Here is a 23,439-nt window from a genome sequence, read left to right on the forward strand (position 1 = left end):
AAAAAAAAAAAAAAAAAAAAAAAAAAAAAAAAATTCTCTAGTGAAGTATTTTTTTCACTATCAAGCCTCATATTTGTAGGCTAGGCTGTAGATTTTAATACTAAATTTCTGAAAATTTAATGGTATGCAGATCTCAGATGATTATACAGAAGACAGAAAACCTTTGGTGAGTTACTACTGCTTCATACAGGGACATTTTGGGTATAAACATAAAGACACTGCTTACTTTCAATAAATGACTACTGTTTCCTCGTTTATAAAACGGGGATGTAAAAAGGTAGGATTCCTTTACTTGATAACTTTGTTCACATTCTTGAAATTCAATAGTTAAATGCTAATTTAGAAACGTTACCAGACTATTGTTTGGGTAAAGGGTGACAGGAGATTACTTTTTCCTACTACAATAAAAGATATGTATTAACCAACAACTCATGGAGTCATATTCTTCCTAAAGCAAAAGTCACATTACTCCAGTAACCAGAAGCTGGCACAGGATGGTGTAGAGAAGGACATTTACTCTGATAAAATCTAGGTGCACAATTGTGCCTCCAAGGCCACAGCAGAGAGTGGCTCACATGGGCAGATGTGATTTTAGCAGTGTGTGAATGTGTTGGGTTGGGGACAAGGAAGGTGGAAAGAAGGTGTGTGCTCACTTTATAGGGTCACCAATTCCTTTTTCTATCTTGAAATCTGTGATCCTATAAAGTGAACACACTTGCTTTCTACCTTTTCTTCTTACTTTGGAAGAAGAATACAGTTAAAGCTCCAGAGACTCTGTCATCACAGACACGATTAAATGCATTAATCAAAGTATACCCTAGAAAACATTTCTGGATGCCACAGTTCTGTAGGAAAGGTAGTTTCTTCTACTGGAATCATCTAAAAGCTGATACATCATCTGCCTGAAGAGTGATGTCCAACTCAATTAATTTATTAGAGATTAGCCACGTGTCCTTTCTTATTACTGATTCTGAACATCTGTCACAAAGCAGATTTTGTTCAGGACATTATGAACAACGGCATCATTCATGACTGGGTGAAATAAGTGTAACACCACCAGACCACTATACCACCAGTGACGTTCATTTCCCATACAACATCAACACTGAAACACACACTACACCTGCACACAAAATGACATGAACACACTGATTATTCAATGTATAGCCTAAATATTTCTTATCCTTTTAATCCACTTGTATGAAATTCCTTTTCAAGGTAGATGAGGGGTAAAAGTGACATTTTCTAATCTTCTCTACCTCGAAATTCTGTGAACTTCCTCTAATCAGAACTAAGTAGCGGTGCAGTTTCTCTTTAATGAGAAATGATTTGTTGGTTTTTTATGTTCATTGCTTAGAAGCGGTGAGCGTTAGTTAAGGACAACACCTTAAAACTGTTAGCTCCCTGTGATTTTCTTTTTTTTTTCTTTTTTTTTTCAGAGAGAGTCTCGCTATGTCGCCCAGCCTGGAGTGCAGTGGCGCAATCTCAGCTCACTGTAACCTGTGCCTCCCGAGTTCAAGCGATTCTCCTGTCTCAGCCTTCTTAAGTAGCTAGGATTACAGGCGTGCGTCACCATGCCCGGCGAATTTTTGTATTTTTTTTTTTTTTTTAGAATCCTGACCTCAGGTGATCCACCCTCCTTGGCTTCCCAAAGTGCTGGGATTACAAGCGTGAGCCACCACATCCGACCCTCCCTGTGATTCTTGAGTAAAGCACTGGGCTCTTGGCAATCTTGTGAGAGAGAGGCAAGTGCAATCCAAGCCCTCCTTCACTGTGATGCTTTGTACAAAGAACTGGAGGGTGGCAGAATGTGAGAGGGAAGAAAAGGGGGCAGGGGCAGCCACTAGGCAGCAATGTTTTCTGTAACAAGGAGAAGGAACAGCAGTGGTATGGTTTGAATGTGTCCCTCAAAATTCATATATTGTCACTTAATTAACAATATGCTAGTAAGAGGTGAAGCCTGTAGGAGGCTCCACCTCTCAATCACCCGCTACAATCACCTCCTGTAGGAAGAGATCAAGTAGTGAGAGCAGAGCCCTCATGGATGGGCTTAGGGCCCTTATTAAAGGGGTTGAGAGGGATGAGTTTGGCCCTTCCATCCCTTCTGCCACGTGAGGACATGGTGTTCTTTTCCTCTGGTAGAAGCAGCAACAAGGTGCCATCTTGGAAGGAGATGGCAGCTCTCACCACACGCTGAACCTGCTGGCACCTGCAACTTGAACTTCTCAGCCTAAATTTAGGACTGTAAGAAAATAAATTTCTATTGTTTATACATCACTAAGTCTCAGGTACTTTGCGAACAGTGGCACAAACAAACTAGGACAAGCCATCGGGAAAAAAATAATAATAAAGAAAAATCATTCCTCTGAGTAATTTCTGGAACTGAAATTTCAATGATTTTAAATTTCAATGATTTTAAGACCAAGACTGGTGGAGCTGCAAAACAAAGTTTTCAATTTAGAGCAACCATCTCGAAGAAAAGAGCACAGAAGTTCATACTGAAGTTTGAAAAACAAACAAACAAAACAACAACTTTGTCCAGTCTGTGTTCTCTCTCTGGAAAAGCCTTAACATGCCTAATTTCAAAGGTAAGACAATGGGATGGTAGCATTTTATTCAATAAAATGACACCATCCCACTCAGTCTACATGAGATAAGGAAGGGCTATAGAGCAAAAGGAAAGGAAAGAGAAAGGGTCAAGCAGAAACAGAAAAATGAGGAGAAAGAATGGGGGACCAGTCATGGAGAAAAGGAAGGGAAGCAGAAATGGTGAGGGAACAAAAGGAGAGGGGGAAAGAAATGGCTCTGTCCCTCTGAAGCTGAAGGCCACAGTTCTTTTGGCCCTGTGGTTTGACAGCTTCAACTCTGGATTGCAGAGACCCATCTCCTTTCCTGCTCAGGTACAGCATCTCACACTTGGATCGTACCACCCGCTTCATAATACCCATCCAATTCTAACCCTCTTGGAGGACAACATGGCCTTTCCAGCTACACAGTTTTGTTCAGCAGCTTTCCTTGACCACTGTAGTCCAGAAGAACCACCTGCTTTTTTTTTGAGATGGAGTTTCGCTCTTGTTCCCCAGGCTGGAGTGCAATGGCACAATCTCGGCTCACTGCAACCTCTGCCTCCCAGGTTCAAGCGATTCTCCTGCCTCAGCCTCCTGAGTAGCTGCCACCTGCTTTTTAAACTCCTGGAGTGCCCATTCATAACACTTGTCACCTGTCACTTGTCTTCACCTTGTTGGGCCACTATTTATGCATTTAGTTGTTACTTGTCCAGTAACTCACCAGCTACACTCTAGAATTCTAGAGGATGGAAGTTCTATGTTTCATTTCTTTTGATTCCTTACAATAGCCACCACAGTGTAGATAGTTTCAATATTTATTTCTGACTGGTGAAATGCTGGTTATTGTTCATCTTTTAGCTAAATAGTAAAAATAAAGAGAATTTAATCTCACTTTAGGGGAAGTGATTAGGATATTCATTTACAATACTGTACTACTCCTCTTTTTTTTTTTTTGGACACATTCTAACGACACATTCTCAAAGCTATGAGAACAAGTTATCTCACTGGTACAGTAGCACTATATAATCGTAACCATAGGAAGGTAGAGGGGACCTGTGAGACACTTCCATCTCTATTATTCAGGAGACACAGGAGAAATGCGGTATAACGAAAACAGCACACGCTGTGAGGGGAGTCCCAGGCTCAGACCTGAGGCCCATCTCTCAGTGTGATGTGATCTTAAGTAATTTATTGGATCTCTCTCTGCATCATTTATGAAAGAGTGACAATAACATCTGCTTCAAAATATAATTGTCTGTAAATAAGATGATTCATACAAAAGCGTCAAGTATAGTAAATGGCATGTGGTAGGCTCCGTAAGTATTTTGCTACTAGACTATGAGCCCTTTCAGGGACTATGTTTTATCTAGCTTTGATTTTTCGGCATCTGGCATATACATTAAGTCTTTCTTGAATGAGGAAACAGATTCAGATCTTCAGTGAGGCTTCACCAAAGCCAGGTGGAATTAGAGTCTGGGTTGGGTTTTAAAGGTCATCTAGTCCAGCATTTCTCAAAGTGTGGTCTGAGGACTCCAGGGTGTCCCCAAAACCCTTTCAAGGTGTCTGTTAGATCCTCTTTTTTCTAACTATGTATCTGGGTGAAGCTAAATTTTTTTCATATACCTCCCCCAAAACAACCCATCACAACAGACTAAATGTAAGAAGCAGAAGAGAGAATGCCAGATTAAAGGAATTTGCAAACAGGCAAAACAATGCCATTTTTCTCACTTTTTTTTTTTGAAAAAAGTTGTTTTCATAAAATATTCATGTTTTATGTTATTTATATCATATGTGATGGCTTTATGTTTCTTTTAAAACAAATTGATAAATCGATATTTTAGAAAAGTTGTTCGAATTTCTAATCTGGGTAAATATCAATAGATGATATAACTTACATAAAGAAAAGCTTGTTGGGATTCTTGATGATCTGAGTGTGTAAAAGGGTCCTGAGAACACACCGTTTACAAACTGCTGGTCTGGGCTAATTCCCTCATTCTGTAGAAGGGAAATGAAGGCTCACTCACTCAACAACATGAGCTCATTAACGACAATATTAGGGACTGGGCCTTACATCTTCAACAATTGAGCTCTTAAGTACCGCCTTGAAATCAGAAAGGAAGAAAAACAGATATGGAGAAATAATTTAAAATATGAACCAAAGTTTCAGTTTTTCTAAGAACACTTTATTTCTTATTTGTGTGGTTTATATACTGGGTATGTCTCTCTCACCTATTTTATTTTTTTGAGACAGGGTCTTGCTCTGTTGCCCAGGCTGGAGTGCAGTGGTGTGATCTCGGCGCACTGTGGCCTCAACTTCCCTGGGCTCAGGTGGATCCTCCTACCTCAGCCTCCTGAGTAGCTCGGGCCACAGACACATGCCACCACACCTAGCTAATTTTTGTACTTTTTATAGAGTCAGGGTTTTGCCATGTTCCCTAGGCTGTTCTTGAACTCCTAAGCTCAAGCGATCTGGCCACCTCAGCCTCCAAAAGTTTTGGGATTACAGGGCCACAGTGCCCGGCCATCTCACTTAAAGGATAATTCTTATGAAAGATGATAAATGATTAGTGGTATGATTTGAGTATGTACCCCAAAGTACATGTGTTAGAAACTTAATCCCAAATGCAACAGTGTTGAGAGGTGGAGCCTAATAATTGGTGACTAGGTCATGCCGCCCTCATGGATGGATTAATGTTCTCGTAGGAGTGGGTCATCTTGAGAGAGGATGTGTTATAAAAGCAAGTTTCAGCACCGTTTGCGCTCATGCACATTCTCTTTCTCTCTCTTTCTCGCCCTTCTGCCTTCTACCATGAGATGATGCAGCAGGAAGGTTCCCGCTAGATGTAGGCCCCTTGATCTGAGGCTTCTCAGCCTCTATAACTGTAAGAAATAAATCATGGTTCTTCAAATTACCCAGACTCAGGGACTGTGTTATTGCAGTACAATATGGACAATGATGATTGGCCAGTAAGAGTTTCAAATATATATCATGTCTGAAACCATTATTAAGCTCCAAAGCTCTATACTGTGTGTAACTGCCTGAAAATCCAAATTCCATAGTCAAGGTAGAAGCCTTTTTATAGCTGAAAAATTCTGAGCTTTGGACAGAGAGACACCTGTGTTCAAAACTTTGGGCTTTCCTCATCTTTAAAAGCAGGATAATATATTCCAACCTCACAGAGTTGTGAGGATTAAATAAAATGAAGTATTGGAGATAGTATTTAGCATGACACCTTCCATAAGCTTTCAGCATCAGCTCAGAATCCTTCAGATCTACCCCTAAACTACTTGATTATCAGTTACTTTTGCACTGCAGTGCCAAGGTAAGTGGAGACTGATATACAGCTGCAGTGGACAGGAAGTGAGGAGGTTCTAAACTGCTAATTCTACTGCTTCTGTTGAAGTGGTGTCTACTTCAATGGACAGGGACACAGATGATGTCTTTGATGATGATGTTATACAAGGCTGTCACACCTGTAGGTATGTATGTTGGCTTGTACAACACTCCTACTGCAGCTCCCCTGATCCAGGTGCACAAGTGTGCTTTCACAAGGAGGCCGAGGGTCTCCAAATATGACCTTGTTTGTTTCCCTTCATCCTCCACTTGTTTCTTTCAGAACAGTGTCAGATGCCAGAACCCAGGGAAAGTTAAATAACCTTTTGAGAGCCCTCCCCAACATGACCCTATTAAATAAGCTTGGGGTTCATGGGTGGAAAAGGGGAAAATTATAAAACAAAAATCATCTCTCATGGGATATAATAAAAAATAATTATGTGGTTCAGTTTCCGTTCTAGAAATGTCTAAAGACAGAAGTTCATAAAATGCTTTAAGCAGCAAGACACATTCAAGTGTGTTCCCCTACTATTTCTAGGTCTTGTGGCCTGTGTCAAGGGGGGAGTCTGGAGCCCTTCTTTGTTTTAGAGTTGACTGGCCCATTCCATTGCACCTGCCCTATCTGGGAATAGAATCACTGCATAAAAATAATTTTTCCCCATTTACCAAATTTTCAATAAAGAAATCTACTCCAGGCTGGGCTTGGTGTCTCATATCTGTAAACCCAGCTACTTGGTAGCCCGAGATGGGAGGGCTGCTTGAACTCAGGAGTTTGATGTTACGATGAGCTATGATCACGCCAGTGCACTCCAGCCTAGGTGACAGAGTGAAGCCCTGTCTCCAAAAAAATAGGAAGAAATTAGCCAGTTGTGGTGGCATGTGCCTACAGTCCCAGCTACTTGAGAGGCTGAGGCAGGAGGATCACCTGAGCCCAGGAGATCGAGGCTGCAGTGAACTGTCGTGCCACTACGCTGCCTGGGCAACACATTGAGATCCCATCTCTACAAAAGTTAAAAAAAGAAAGAAATTTAATCCAGGAACTTTATTTTATATAGAAAAGAAGAATATTTTTAGCTGAAGAGACCAAGGTCCTTGAGATGTTAACGGAAATAAAAAGCAATATGCTAATATTAGCTACACTAAGCCTTTTAGAGACAATATATGATCTTAAACTGTTTTAGACTTTTATTAAAATGAAAATAGCTCCCTCTAGTTAGCCAGAATAAAGCTTGGATATATTTCTTGCATCATTACTACTCTATCTGATCCCAATATAGTAATATATAGCTTAAACAGTTTATTCCATTTGCAGTCTCGCATTTGTTTTGCTTTAATTTCATACTATCCTGACAATTACCCAGCTTCATTAACTCCTTAGGAAATTTCTCAAGAACGCTATAAGAAATATCATACATGGAATATTAACATACAGTAGTACTCTTGAAGTAAAATTTAAAGAAGTCTGCAAAACGGAATCTTTTTCATTAAGTTTATATGTTAAGCCTCCATAACACTGTAAGGTCAATCCACATCAGGGAATTGGGTTCTGACCCATGTGCCAGAAACAGCACACATTAACAAACCAAAAACAGTCACCGAGTGCCAGTTACATGTATTTTTGCAGCCGGGTGTGGTGGCTCCTAGCACTTTGGGAGGCCAAGGTGGGTGGATCACTTGAGGTCAGGAGTTTGAGACCAGCCTGGCTAACATGGTGAAACCTTATCTCTACTAAAAATACAAAAAATTAGCTGGTCATGGTGGCAGGTGTCTTTGGTCCTGCTACTCGGGAGGCTGAGGCAGGAGAATCACTTGAACCCAGGAGGCAGAGTTTGCAGCGAACCCAGAACACACCAGTGCACTCCAGCCTAACAGAGTGAGACTCCATCTCTCTCTCTCTCTGTCACACACACACAGACACACAGACACACACACACACACACACACACACACACACACACACATTTTGCTAGACACTATGGATAACTTTAACAAGTATATTTTCTGTGCTCTAGGCATTTACAGTATACCTAGAGTAAAAAACATATATAGACACAGTAAGTACCAAATGATCGAGATATAAAAGAAGTACTATAGAGCAGGGGTCCCCAAGCCTGCGGCCACAGACTGTATTACAGTCCATGGCTTGTTAGGAACTGGGCCACACAGCAGGAGGTGGGCAGCAGGCAAGTGAGCGTTACTGCCTGAGCGGTCAGATCAGTAGCAGCATTACATTCTCATACGACTGTGAACCCTAGTTGAACTGTGCATGTGAGGGATCTAGGTTGCATGCTCCTTATGAGAATCTAACTAATGCCTGATGATCTGAGGTGGAACAGTTTCAACCTGAAACCATCCCCATACCCTGCCAGGTCTGTGGAAAATTGTCTTCCACAAAACTGGTCCCTGGTGCCCAAAAGGCTGGGGACCCCTGCTATAGAGTGTATGAGGGGACATCATTCTTTAACGGTAAGACAAGTTGGCAGCGAGAAAGTATGCTTTGGGTTGGGCTTGAGGGAGAAGGGAAGTATTAGGAGCAAGGCACAGCAGTAGAAAGACCTAGGGAAGAGAAAGGTTAATTTGGCTGGTGTGGAGTGTATGCAGAGAAGCAGCAGGAAATATGCTGAAAATAGCATTTTAAAATTAATTAGTTCATCAAGCACTTAACTAATGCCAGGCAGTATTCTAGCAGCTGGCAGCGCAAAGGTAAATCAGGCCAGGTTCCTGCTCTCTCAGAGCTTACGCTAATGGGGGCAGGAGGGTTACTAAGGGGAAAATAGAAATATGATAAAATGGGGAGGGAAGTGGCAGAAGTGTATTCTAGATCTGATGGACAGCTCTAGGATCTACAGATCCTTGATCATATAGTTTGGTTATGTGTCCCCTCTAAATCTCATGTTAAATTGTAATCCTCAGTGTTGGAGGTGGGGCCTGCTGGGAGGTGAGGCCTGGTGGGAGGTGACTGGATCTCAGGAGTGCACTTCTTTCTTTCTTCCCCATCCCCCGCCCCTGAAAGGGCCTCACTCTGTCACCCAGGCTGGAGTGCAGCGGCACAATCACCGTTCCCTGCAACCTCCACCTCCTGGGCACAAGTGATTCTCCCACCTCAGCCTTCACAGGCATGCACCACCACACCCGACTAATTGTCTGTATTTTTGGTAGAGACAGGGTTTCACCATGTTACCCAGGCTGGTCTCGAACTCCTGAGTAGCAATCAAACAATCCGCCCGCAGGGCCTCCTAAAGTGTTGGTATTACAAGCGTGAGCCACCATGCCCAGCCTCGGGGGTGGATTTCTAATCAACACTTTAGCTCCATCCCCTTGGTCTAAATGCTGTCCTCCTGGTGACAGCGGTCATTTAAAAGTGTGTGGTGCACCCCCCTCCCCTCTCTCTCTTGCTCCTGCTTTTGCCATGTGATGTGCCTGCTCTCCCTTAATCTTCTGCCAGGATGGGAAGCTTCCTGAGGCCTCCCCAGATGCAGATGCCGGTGCTACGCCTCCTGTGCAGTCTGTAGAACCATGAGCCAATGAAATCTCCTTTCTTTATAAATTTCCCAGTCTCAGGTATTTCTTTACAGCAATGCAAGTACAGCCTAATACAGATGATCAGGCAAAATCTGTCTGAACAAGAAATATTTAGAGCTGAGACAAGAAGGCTTGAAAGAGCCATCTTCCTGCACAGAGAACAGACATAGAGTTAAGAATGAGTCTGGATCCTCAATGCAGCAAAAGGAAGCCAATGTGGCTAACCAAGGGCACTAGTAAAGCCCTTGAGGAAATTCACTGAAATGACATATTATTTTAAGTACCATTTTTGGTGTTGTCATATACAAGTATCAGGGATGGGATCCAAGCCCTGCTCTCTAGCAGCACTGCAGGCAGGACTGTTTCACAATGCGGCCTCCACTGTTTCTGCTATGTCACCCACCTATACCTACCACTGGACTGTAAGCCCCACCAAGGAAGGGAATCTTATTTTGTTTACTGTTGTATTCCCACTGCCTAGAACAGTGCTTAGTACACTGAAGTTGCTCAGTAAGTATCTGCCAAATAAAGGACAATAAATACCACTTATTTCCTTCTCCCACGAGTAGTCTAAAATCAGAGGCAGGCTTTTATAAAAACAAAACAAAACAGAAGAAAAACAACAGGCTGGGCTGGGCGCGGTGGCTCATGCCTGTAATCCCAGCACTTTGGGAGGCCGAGGCGGGTGGATCACCTCAGGTCAGGAGTTCGAGACCAGCCTGACCAACATGGGGAAACCCCATCTCTACTAAAAAAAATACAAAGTTAACCAGGCATGGTGGCACATACCTGTAGTCCCAGCTACTCGGGAGGCTGAGGCAGGAGAATCCCCTTGAACCCGGGAGGCGGAGGTTGTGGTAAGCCGAGATCTCACCATTGCACTCCAGCCAGTCCAGCCAGGGCAACGAGAGCGAAACTCCATTTCAAAAAAAAAAAAAAAAAAAAGAAGACAACCGAAGAACTGAGTTAGGAAGTGTCCCCTCTGTTCTCGTCTTAAGTTAATACTCCCCTCTTAGGTGTTTTCCCCTTTCTCAGGTACAGGCAGTCACTATCTTCTGCGTGCTCAGTATTGGAACTTCTCTTATTATGATGTAACTCAGAAGTACCATTGCAGCAGGTTATCCATTTCTTCCAGAACTTCCCTCCTCTCACTTCCTCTGCTAAAATGTCTGGAAATGACTTTTCTTTTCTTTCTTTTTTTTTTCTTTTTGAGATAGGGTCTTGCTCTGTCACCCAGGCTGGGGTGCAGTGGTGCAATCATGGCTCACTCACAACCTTGAACTCCTTCCTGATTGCTCAAGTGATCCTCCCACCTCAGCCTCCCAAGTAGCTGGCACCACAGGTGCACACTACTGTGTCTAGCTAATTATTTGTAGAGACACGGTCTTTGTTGCCCAGGCTAGACTTGAACTCCCGGACTCAAGCAATCCTCCTGCCTCAGCTTCCCAAAGTGCTGGGATTACAGGTGTGAGGTGCCATGCCTGGCTAGAAGTGGCTTTCTACTCCAATTCTAATCCTTATCACTATGATAGACTGACAAAAAGGAATAAATACTATTTTAAAAAGAAGTAGGGGAAAGGAGGGAAGGAAATCATTCTAGTTTTGGGGACTTGTATCTACCTCTCCTCTTTCCCTGTATATAACTAAATGACTGTTCTTGATTGTAGCTTATAAAACCTCCTCCAGCATCACTGTCCCTTCCCCTAGAGTTCTTCACTCTGTCTAGCCTCCTTCAGGTGGGAATATGGCCTCTAAACACTACTTTTATGTAAAAACACAATTTCCATTCTGGAGTGTTTCTGTCCTTTGCAGATAAGGATCAACGATTTTCTACTTATGACGTTGCTTTTCTTTATTCAAGAGTTTTGAGCTCCACTGTCTCCAAGGGCCAGGTAGGAATGAAGAGAACCAGATGCAAAATAGGCAGTGGTAGTGTTACAGTAGGTAGTCAGGCAGACATGAGCAGGGCAGGAGAGGTCCCTCTTACTGCCATCAGGAATGTCAGGTGACCCTCAGGTTAGGCAGTTGTTATACTGTTTCTCTAAAATAATAATTGGTGTCAGCCAGTGCCAGGGAAAGGCAGTCTCCTAATAGATAGAAAAACCTGAAACCGGTGATAAGCAGCTTTCTGATAAGATCTCAGGAGTTGGGTGAGTGGGCTCAAGCATGCGCATGAAGAGGCAAAATGGCAGAGTTCAGCTGGTATGACCTTCTAGGAATTCTGGACTGGTAAGGGAGGAACACCTCAAGTGAGCATGCATAGAACTCCAGTCAACACATTGCGCATGCTCCCTCCGAAATGCTGGCAGGCCACCCCACATGCGGACAGCCCACCCCAAGGGAAGAATCAGGGGAGAAGGGACGCAATCTCCCAGAAAGCATGCCAACGTATATGACCGCAAGTCAAAGATCAAACTGCACACTTGATCTCCCACGTCACATGCTTCACCCTCTTCCAAGGTTACTTTACTTCCTTTTGTTCCTGCTCAAAGCTTTTTAATAAACTTTCACTCTTGCTGTGTAACATTCGCCTCAGTCTCTCCTTCTGCCCCTCAGTCAAATTCTGTCTTCTGAGGAGGCAAGAATTAAGGTTGCTGCAGACCCAGACAGATTCCCCGCTGGGAACACTGGGGCCACGGTGAGGCCGGCAGTACGTGTGCCACCTGCAGGGGGAGCTGCTTTCATGGTCAGGCCGTCGGCTGCAGGCCTTGGCCCTCTAGCTGCTGGTGCGAAGTCTGGTTTTTCATAGGGTCCAACGGAAAATAAGGCATGGAAGGAAGACTTGTTTCCTTCTTTTGAACTTCATTCCCTCATACTTACCCAGAAATTAAAAAAACAATGGAAATCTCAGGAGTAGGTTTCTCAGTGGAAGGAAAAGGGGTGTATGGGGCAGTGGGAGGTGGAAGAAGGAGAGAGAAGGGGAGAAGGAAGGAGGGGAGTAACAAAAGGGAAAGGAAAGGAAGGTGCAGGGAGAAGTGAGAAGAAAAGGGAGGAGGGTCAGACACTGGAAGCTGCAGAAATCACACAACAGTTTCCCAGTGAGCCAAGGAGAAGTAAGAAATCCTACCTTGAAAGAAGGAGAAGGGGAAGTGGGCTGGGGAGAGAGAAGGAAGAACAAAAGCAGCCATTGAGGGAGGAGGGAAGTCTGGTTTTTCATAGGGTCCAACGGAAAAATAAGGCATGGAAGGAAGACTTGTTTCCTTCTTTTGAACTTCATTCCCTCATACTTACCCAGAAATTAAAAAAACAATGGAAATCTCAGGAGCAGGTTTCTCAGTGGAAGGAAAAGGGGTGTGCCCTCACACAACTAGTGCTTCAGACGCAGGATGGTGTGGGTGGAAGTCACCTTCCTGACTTTTTTCCTCACTTTTACTGAGGACAGTAAAAGATCATCAAAAACATTTTTTACTGGGCTACTACTTGAGGTAGTATAAGCAAGTCTTTAATATATGTTTAATTTTAAAATATCAGCCAAGATGTAAAAGAGTAATACTGAACCTTCATTTCAGAACTTATAAAAAAAAAATGAAAAAAAAAAGTCATTACAGGCTTCAGTGGGAGTTTTAATATGTGTAGTGAATTGATAAGAAATTTGAATACTTGCAGCGATCTGTAGCAATATATGATAAGCCATTTCAAGGTAAAATTGAATAATTAATCATTTAATACATATTTGAAAAGTTTTGAGTTTATAATAAGAAAAGTTCTATGTTAATTTAAAGTATTAACTAATATCTTCACCCCAATGTTTAATAAAAAATTAGAAAGAATGTTTCCTTTATTATTCCCTATTTCCCACCTTTCCTCCATCTCCAGTGATACTAATACCAGAGAATAAGATCTTTGGGAACTTTCAGATCTGTGTCACAGTTGAAGGTAAACCCAAAGTTTTGTTCCTCTGTTTTAAATATTGCAATGCCTCTGTTCAGGAAAGCCATGCATCCCACTTCATCATAAACTTCATCCTCATAATTAGAAATGTAAACTTAGGAAGCCCCTTTCAGACTGATTAATAGATTGTTTGGTTCATTTGTTCAGTAATTCATTTATTCAGCAAATATTTATGGAGTACCTACTATGATTCAGACACAATGCCAGCTACTAGAGATTCAAAAATGATTAAGACAGAGTGTGTGACTTCAATGAGGTGTGCCAGTGAAATAAGGCAGAGATACACGCACTTAAGAGGTGGCAACACCAGGTGGGGGGTGGTGTAAACAGCCAAGGGTTGGTGGGAGAGCAAGCGAGGACCACATCGGTGTACTCTGCCCTCAAGTGAGCTGCATCACTACTGCTTTACACAAAATGCCAGACTGCTGCCTTTGCTGTTGTGGAAGGGTACGAAAGCACAGGTAATGACTCAGGGAAAGCGTAGAACATGTTCAGAAGATATGAATGTATAACGCATTGGCAGGCAATGCGTGAGGCATGCTTTGAGTTTTCTAGGTCACACCTCACTGGGATCACAAAAACATAAAACATGATAGGGTAGTCGCATCTCCTTTTTTAAAGTCATCTCTTTCCTTGCGATCCATGTCACAACATTCCTCTTTCAACTACTACTTCCAAAATGAGTTCAAAATGTTTAACTTTAGCCAGGACACCTCTTTAGTTTCTGACCTGTAGAAATAACTGCCTATGTAATGTCTTCTTGGATAATTTTTCAAAGGCAAGTCAATCTTACCCTTAAAATTGGTCCCAGGCTCTCCCTTCCCCTGCCCTTCCAAACCTGAGTCTTCTTCCCTTATTCCCCATCCCAGTGAGGGGCACCAAATCCTTCCTGGCACTTATGGCAGAGGCTTGGAAGTCTTCCTAGACAGCTAATTCTTCCCCCACTCCAGTCCTTGCCAATATCCAACCACTAGCAATTCTTGTTGATTTCACCTTACACTATCACTTGAATTCCCATCGCAAGATCTGGTTTCCCAAGATCTGCTCTGACTCACTTCTAACCCATTTTCCATTCCGCGAATTCAGAGGGATCTTTTCAAGAAGCAAATCTGGAAATGCTACTCCACCACTTAGAATAATTCAATGGCTGTTCCACTGCTCTTAAAGAACCAAGTCTCTGATGTGGCCTCTGAAACCCACAGGACCTGGCCTTAGGCTCCCCTCCAGCCACACGGTCTTGCTCTCAGTTCATTGAAGGCCCATGTTCCTTCCTGTCAGTTGGCCTTTGCACATGCTGGTCTCTCAGGCTAGATCAACTTTCCTCCTCATATACTTCCTTCACCTGGGGAACACCAGTTTAATCATTCCCAAGGAAGACTTTCCTGACTAGATCAATCTCTCCCATTAACTGCTCTCAGAGCACTTTTCCTTTCAATACTTACCGCAATTATATTTTACTTACAAAACTCAGTATTTCTGTCTCTCTCATTAGACTGTATGTTCTATGAGAGAGGGATTTTTTTCTCTCACTATTCTAAAACTACTGCTTAGAATACTGACAACAGTTAATAAATATTATTGGAATAAATGCAAGATGAAGCATGTATACATACGCATTCGGACATGCTCTGTAACTTACTGATTTCCCTAAAAGATACAGAGTCTATCATGGTACCCAGTGACGGAGCTACCACATCGAGCTCTCTTTTTGATGCAATTTGACCAAAAGGCTTTATGTAATTTCCAATTATTTCCCCAGAGTAGTATCCACCCTAGCCCCTCGAAAAACACAGCTTTGCTCTGTTCTTTCTAGTTGATAGAAAGAAACCCTACAGAAGTCCGGGTTGGGTTGAGGTCAAAAGTTTTAAGAGCAGAGAGCAAAATGTCCATTCTAATAATTACATCAATAACACTTAACTACTTTTAATATTAGAAAGCATTTATCTTTTGTTGTTTCCATTTTATCTGTATCAATATTCTCTTGAATAGACAAATACACAAAGCTTATATGACCTTTTCTTTTTGTTTGTTTGTTTCTTATTCATTTCCAAACCCCTTTAAGTACATTATTCCCAGCCTTCAAATATAAGGTGCTTTCCCCTAAGTTCCATTTATGAAAAAACATTCTTACAATTCTGTAATTGTTTGTAGCCCTTTATATTCAGAGATTTATAAACAATTAAAAAGTGATAAGTGACACCTAAGAAAAGCAACAAAAGAGGAGATTTTGACTTCACTACACTTATGCATATTTGTGCACCAAAGGACACTTTCAACAGAGTAAAAACGCAAGTCATAGGTTGAGAGACATATTTACAAATCATGCATCTGATAAGGGTTTAATATCCATAATACATAAAGAACTCCTACAACTCAAGTACAAAAAGACATATACTCCAATTAAAAAATGGGTAAAGAATTTACATGAACAGTTCTACAGAGAAGATATACAAATGGCCCATAAGCATATGAAGACATGTCCAACATCATTAGCTATTAGGGAAATGCAAATTAAAACTACAGTGAGATACCACGTCACGCCTACTGGGATGGCTAGTTAATAAAAAGAAAAAAGTGCTGGCAAGGATGTGGAGAAATTAGAACCCTTGTACATTGCTGGTGGGAATGCAAAATGGTGCAACTGCTGTGAAAAAAGAGTGTGGTGTCTCCTTAAAAAGTTAAACACAAGAGGTACCATATGCCCAGGGATTCCAATTCTAGGTACTGAAATAACTGAAAGCAGCATCTCAAAGATATATTTGTATACCCATATTCAGTGCAACATTATTCATAACAGTCAAAGGTGGAAACAAGCAAACTGCCCATTAACAGATGATTGGATAAAATATTTGCTGTAGTCATGTTTTATAAAGTCACAGCAGCAAACACTGAATTAGCAAATGTACAACTATCCCTCCTGTAGGGGAAGTCTGGGGTAATGGTCCTTACAACCTCTGGTCACATTTCATCAACTGATCTATACCTAATTTTGTTTCATGTGTATTTCTGTTTAAAGACATCTTACTTAAGATGGTTTGTTAACACTGAACTACAGCTAGCAGAACCATAACTTATGCTTCAGTAATGATTATCCGACACACCTGTTTTCTCTGTGAGGCATATCACAGCTTTCTTGAGCTGAAGAACACTAGCTAGCCCTTCAGCACTACGTCTAGCGGCCAGCCATCTTAAACGGTGAAATCACCAAAAGGCATAAAAATGCAAAACATGTGGCACTAAATAGACTGTGAAAGGGATGAGTGTATAGCATGAAAGCTGAAACAAGATGGTGGAGTGGCCCCTTGTGTGAGCTCAGCTGCAATATGCTCTCTTGGCAACTCAAATTCCTTGTTGCTCTGCATTTGTCTGTGAATGACCATGAAAATCCTGTGAGTATTGACTTTGAGATTACAAATAAATGCATTCAGTAAGCAAATATGCAACTACAGAATCCACTAATGAGGACTGACTTGACATACCTATGATGGAATATTATTCTGCCATAAAAAGGAATGGAATTCTGATACATACTAAATATGGATGAACACTGAAAACATTAGGCTAAGCGAAATGAGCCAGGCACAAAAGGACAAATATTATATGATTCCACTTACATTAAATATACAGAAGAAGCAAATTCATAGACTAGAGGTTACCAGAAGTTTATGGGAGGGGATAATGGGGACTGATTGTTGAATGGGTTTAGAGTTTGTTTGGGATGATGAAAAAGTATTGGATAGGGATAGTGGTGATGGTTGCACAACAATGTGAATGTAATTAATGCTACTGAGTTGTATGCCTAAAAATGAAAAATTTTATGTTATATGCATTTTATGACAAAAATTAATAGATGTATTAATAAGATTAAATGGGTTGTTTTAATCTTCTGTTAAAATCAAATGTTGAAACACCGATGGCACTCATAGAGATTCCTATTTACTCACAAGTCCTTTTAAAAGAAGAACCCTCTTTAATATGTTTTTCCTTCTGGTTTATAGAACATATTTTAAAATGGGCTTACTATTCAATAATATCAGTTGATTATTGAGGAACACAAGTTAATTAAATTGTGCATGTCAGTTGCTTGACTTTACTTCGTGCTTTTGGTGAAAACTGATGCAGTACTAGAACTATTCTTTTTGATAAATTGCCAAAAGAAGGCCACCTCGAGAACCAACAACTGATGTTTCTAATTTACGTTTGGAATAAAATTGTCTTTGCAGTATATCACATGTGGGCAAACTGGTCCTCCTAGGTAAATTACTACTGGTACTACTGCGGTATGCTGGCATTATCTGTCTATATTTTTCATTTATCTGTCTATACTTTTCATCTTTTGCATTACTTTTCTTGCTTTTATCACCAACCTATTTCTCATCTGCCTCCCCTACTGAAACCCCTATTTTCCTGTTGCTAGAGAGAGCCATCTGTTAGACTGGCTGTAGTTACTATCCTAATTCAAATATTCCCTTTTAAGTATTTCTTGACCCAACAATTACAAAGAAGCACTGCTAGATATAAACATAAATAAAATGTGCTAATGAGGAATGCAAACAGTATTAAAATGTAAACTTAAAATAGGAAGGAATTTGTGGCCAAAGAAAAACCGATCACAATTCTTTCAGTCTTTAAAATGCATCATAAAACTAAAAATGTTTCGCTACAGAATAACAGTTTGGCTTCCTTTATGATGGCAAAGAAGGGTAATTACGATTGTCATGAAAACACATTGAGCAGCTGTATACTGTTAACAAAAGAACCATTATATGACGCTCGTAAAAGCTGGCACTTTATACATTCACATTTCCTAGAAATTAGATCGTCTTCCCAATTGGAGTCAATACCAAAAGAGACTGTTTTCTATTAATTGTGGCTTTGTACCAGTCAATTTTCAGAGCCAACTGGATCATCTTTCTTTTGGGATATATCCTACATATTATTATGTGGAATTTATATATACTGATTTATATATACTCAGAAGTGTACAGTGTAATGTTGCAAAGAGTAATTTTTAAGTTCCTAGAGATCTGTAAATTTTTAACGTTAAAAAATGCCAGTTTCAGTAGATTTTTTCACCAACGTATACCTGTTTAGAAATTATTGAAAGAAAGCATAACGAATAACTCTGCAGTTTATTTTATGAAGGCTAATTAATAGGTACTTACTCATTAAAGACTAGGTCTGGTGCAAAATAGAGAAATTGGCTGTTCGTGTGTTTGTATGATCTCCAGCTCAAGGCAAATGATGATAGACACATCCAAGAATACTGGATTAGGGTAATTTGGTCCTCAAGAGGCAAGTTTTTAAATCCTGAAGAACAAAACAATTAATCACAGAAATACACTTAGCATTTAAGTACATTCCAGGAAGATGCTTCTTAAGTCAACCCCAAACAGCCACCTTTCTTTCACTTTTCTCTTCCCTAATAGACTCAAATCAATTCAATAGTCATTTACAGAGCTTCTAACACAGGCCCAGTCCTGTTCCACATTTCACTTTAAATTCATCCTAAATTCTAGATGAGGGTAAACTGCCAAGGCAAACTAAAATTGCAAAGTTCAGTGAGTTTCAGTGTGGATGACAGCCTAAAACCCTTGGTTAGATTGAGAGAATTTGTATTAACCTGCAAAACTTGCTTTGTCCCACCCACAATTAATAACACTAAAAGGGTAATCTAATAACTGTCAACCCCTGCGTGTCTGCAATAATGGTGGGAGATTTCATTCTTCATGAATCTGTGATGCTTAAAAAATGAGCATGTGGTGCCTCCTATGGTCCAGGTTAATATCAGACTTTGATAAAGTTCTGTGGTAGAACATGTTTCCTTGGCACCTGTCCTCCTTGCCTGACAGATTCAAGCTCTTCTTTTGTTCTTTATTTTATTTATTTATTTTTTAAGATGGAGTCTCACTCTGTCGCCCAGGCTGGAGTGCAGTGGCATGATATTGGCTCACTGCAACCTGGGTTTCAAGCGATTCTCCTGCCTCAGGCTCACAAGTAGCTGGGGTTACACGTGCCTGCCAGGACGCCCAACTAAATTTTATGTGTGTGTATGTGTGTGTGTATATATATAGTGTGTGTACTATAATAATATATATATATTATAATATATTTTTTTTTTTTTTTTTTTTTTTTTTTTTTTTGAGATGGAGTCTCGCCCTCTGTCGCCCAGGCTGGAGTGCAGTTGGCGCGATCTTGGCTCACTGCAAGCTCTGCCTCCCAGGTTCATGCCATTCTCCTGCCTCAGCCTCCCGAGTAGAATTTTTAGTACAGATGGGGTTTCACAATGGTGGCAAGGCTGGTCTTGAATTCCTGACCTCAAGTGATTTGCCTGCCTCGGCCTCCCAAAGTGCTGGGATGACAGGCATGGGCCACTGTACCGGGCCTTCTTTTGTTTTATTACTGCCCTGTTTCCAGGGGCATCATTTTTCTGCCTGTGGAGTTGCACTGGGTAAGCTCCTCTTCAAAGAATCAGTCAGTGGAGCTTTCCCCAACTTTTACAGCTGCTGTCTGACCGCAGGTAATCTAAGAAACTGCTTTAGATTAATACACTGGGACAATGGAATGGCAATTTCTAAGTGATGTTTCTGTAGATTTAGAGAGGCCTCATTAATTAAATCCCATGAAACAAAAAAATGACTAAAATAGGAATTCCAGGGACAATTTAAAGGGTGCTAGGGGGCAAAGTGATTTTTTTCAGACAGAAGAGTCATTCCAGGTCTCTGACAACTTACTTGCTAGGCCTTGGCTTACTCGGTCTATGCTTAGATTAACACTAGTTATGAGCTGCTAATAATGTGCTCACCTTGTGATTTCATGAACAGAATGTATTTTATCTTATTAATATTTTTGTATGACATTTTCCATTTTGATCAACATAAGAAGTGCATGTCTTTTTTTTAATTTTTAATTTTTATCTTATTTTTGAGATAGAGTCTCAGTCTGTTGCCTAGGCTGGAGTGCAGTGGTGGGATCTCGGTTCACTGCAGCCTCTGCTGCCTGGGTTCAAGCAATTCTCCTGCCTCAGCCTCCTGAGTAGCTGGGATTACAGGCACCTGCCACCACGCAGGGCTAAATTTTTTATTTTTAGTAGAAACGGAGTTTCACTATCTTGGCCAGGCTGGTCTTGAACTCCTGACCTCGTGACCTTGAACTCCTGCCTCAGTGAGCCACCTACCTTGGCCTTTCAAAGTGCTGGGATTACAGGCATGAGCCACTGCGCCCAGCTGTATCTGTCATTTCAACAATAAAATCCTTAACCCTGCATTCTCAGAAGAAATGAGCACATTAACCATATTTTTCCTATATACTTGATCAATTTGCTATCAATTGCAAAAATCTGATATCAGGATTTCATAGAAAGCTAACTCCTACTGCATGGTTGGAGATGGCGAAGTCAGTTGCCCAGACTTGTTAAGTTCAGGATGCAGCACATGAAAGGAGAGGCAATCCTACCTGGAAGTACCTTTGCCCACTTCACGACTTGGATCATCTGTTTGCCTGCTAAGCGGTTGAGCGTGGAGAGCAGATTTTCGGCCGTATCTGGTTTTGAGCTGTCATAGCCTGCATACACAATTTCGGGTTCAATGTTTTCAAGGACCATAACAGGGGAAGGTGTGAGTGCTCGTGAGATGGTGGAGAGCTGAGGAACCAGTGCTGTGTTGACGGAGGGTTCTTTTGCAGGAGCGATGTACGTTGTCCCTTCCTCTGGGCTTTGCGGGGTGGGGTGGGGTGGGGCTGCTGCTGCTGTGGCTGCTCCTCGTGAATCCCTTTTAACTTTCCCAACTTCTTTGACTTTCGTGCTATAAGAAACCGTAAATGATAAGGCCAAATTAAAATTATGTTTGAAATATACTGACTCATATTGCTTAAAGCAGTTTTCCTCTAAATAGGTCTTGTTATGTCGATGGGAACATGATCGTTTATTCCACTAAGAGAAAACGTATAAAGCCCAATTATTATTACTTACTATGGGTATTAGGATAACAAATTCCTTCCTTCTTTCACTCATTTTACAAGTCTTCACTGCCTGTCTCCTATAAGAGACTGCATAAGCTGCATACGAACCCAGCTAATATGTGCAGTATAACCAAGCCTTACCCTGTCCTCAACAAGTGTTCAGCCTAGTGGGGGAGGAGTTAAGAAATGTATCACCACTGTACCGCAGTGCAGGCAGAGATCGGAACCATGATAAAAACGAAAATGGCTAAAATTTATTGAATGCTTAACTAACACCAGGCACTGTTCTAAATGTTTTATATAAATTAACCAATTTAATACTTTTATGAGTAGATTCTATTATGATTCTCATTGTAGAATAAGGAAACAGAGACCAGAAAGTTTAAGAAATATAAGATCACATATCTTGTATATCTGAAATAGAGCTTAAAGGAAGGGTAAATTACTTCATATGCGAATATGATGGAGGTGGTAGGGGAGGTGGGAAGGTTGGGAGGTAGATGGGTAGATGGATAGATAATTGGGAAGACAGATCGGGTTAAAAAAAAAAAAGTTCAGAAGCGCCAAACTGAGCTTAGGTATGTGAGAATTACTTATATTACAAACGTAACATTTCAATTTATTTAAAAATTCTTGAAGAAAACAGACACCTTCTACTTAATCCTAACAGTCATGAGTACTTACAGGACACAAATTTAACGTAGAATAGGACTATGTTATACCAATTAACTTGATTTAAAAATAGAGTAATTTGTGTTTACAATTATAGCCACTAATATCACATTCATCACAGAAAATCTTACAATTCAGATAAAAGATAAGCCATCAAACAACAAAAGCTATATTAAATATTGGAACCAGGCTTAAAAGATAAATAAGACATAACTACTGTCTTGAAGAAGTTGAATATTAACAAAAATTTTAAACTTCAATAATTATAGACTGTCTCTTTAATAAAAGATTTGAGGCATAGATACCTGATTTTTAGAACTGTTTATCAAGGAAAAGCAGATGTATCATATTCACGTATGTTAATGGAAGATGCTGCCCAGGCACCAGTAACCGGCACTAGTAACCCAGATACTTCTGATGAATGGATGAGTGGGCAAATGAAAAATACTCAGCAAAGTGCCTCAAAAACTAGACAAAACAGAAAAGAACCAAGCACCCAGGTAATCTAAAAACACAGTCAACTGATGACTCTATCAGAGCTTAAGAAAATCCTCAATAGCATTAATCTGTCTTTTGGGCAATTAGATAAACTCTCCTCTAAGTCTCAACGGATTCATCTGAAAAATGGGCATGACAAAGTTTCCCTCTCTTATCTCTCAGAGAACTAAATGGGTATGACAAATAAAAACATGTTGGAAATTATTATTAACATCTGAAACAATATGTCAATGTCACTTCCATTCTTCCCCCATAATTTTGTAAGCATTAAAAATATTCCAGCACATTAAAATGTTCTCATCCTTTATGGGACCACATCTGATGATAACCATAATTTAATTGACTAGAAACAGCCAAGGGTGATATTTTCAAATTTTATTGAAAGTGATATTTGCTTGCAAATTAGTGATAAAATTCATATTGCTTTAGGCTTTCAGTCTACAATGTTGTGCTTATTCTCACGGCTGATTTAAGGTCAATGATAGGAAATATCATGAAGAATACTTAACATATTCTCCAGCACTTACACACAAGGCTGTGGTCTGTAGCATAAACCTAGGGAGCGGATTATCGACATCACATTTAGCATTTCAGGTACATTTAAGTTTATACTGTGATTTTGTGAATATACGTAGGACACTTGAAATTGAGTAATAATCCATATTTACTCCAATAGTTCAAGGTAATAAATATCTCCAGTGTATCTTTGGCCATGTGTATTTACCCAATATCTTTCCTAAAAGGACCAAAAATATGGTTACTTAATTAATTATATTTATATCAAAGTAATGTTTCTAAAATGCTTGAATATTTTATACTGTTCTAATACATGCTGTATTGTAAAATTTAAGCTCTTCAAAGTGGGTAATAATGTCTTATGTATCCCTATGACATCATATCACTTCCCATGATGCTTATGGGTACCCAATAAAAATGTTTGTTGAATAAATTTACCTTATTTTCAAATTTTAATAAACATTAACAAACTATTACATA

General features: G+C 40.5%; 1 protein-coding gene across 1 annotated transcript in view; it reads right to left on the reverse strand.

Annotated features, from left to right (window-relative positions):
• NR3C2 (nuclear receptor subfamily 3 group C member 2) overlaps positions 1-23,439 on the reverse strand; it is a 372,959-nt gene that overhangs the window by 58,256 nt on the left and 291,264 nt on the right. Inside the window, 3 exon segments of the mRNA XM_017850074.1 lie at positions 18,480-18,624; positions 20,770-21,051; positions 21,054-21,116. Of these exon segments, the coding sequence (XP_017705563.1) occupies positions 18,480-18,624; positions 20,770-21,051; positions 21,054-21,116 (490 nt within the window).

The sequence above is a fragment of the Rhinopithecus bieti genome, unplaced genomic scaffold, assembly GCF_001698545.2.
Source record: "Rhinopithecus bieti isolate Rb0 unplaced genomic scaffold, ASM169854v2 scaffold_32105, whole genome shotgun sequence".
Classification (NCBI taxonomy): Eukaryota; Metazoa; Chordata; class Mammalia; order Primates; family Cercopithecidae; genus Rhinopithecus; species Rhinopithecus bieti.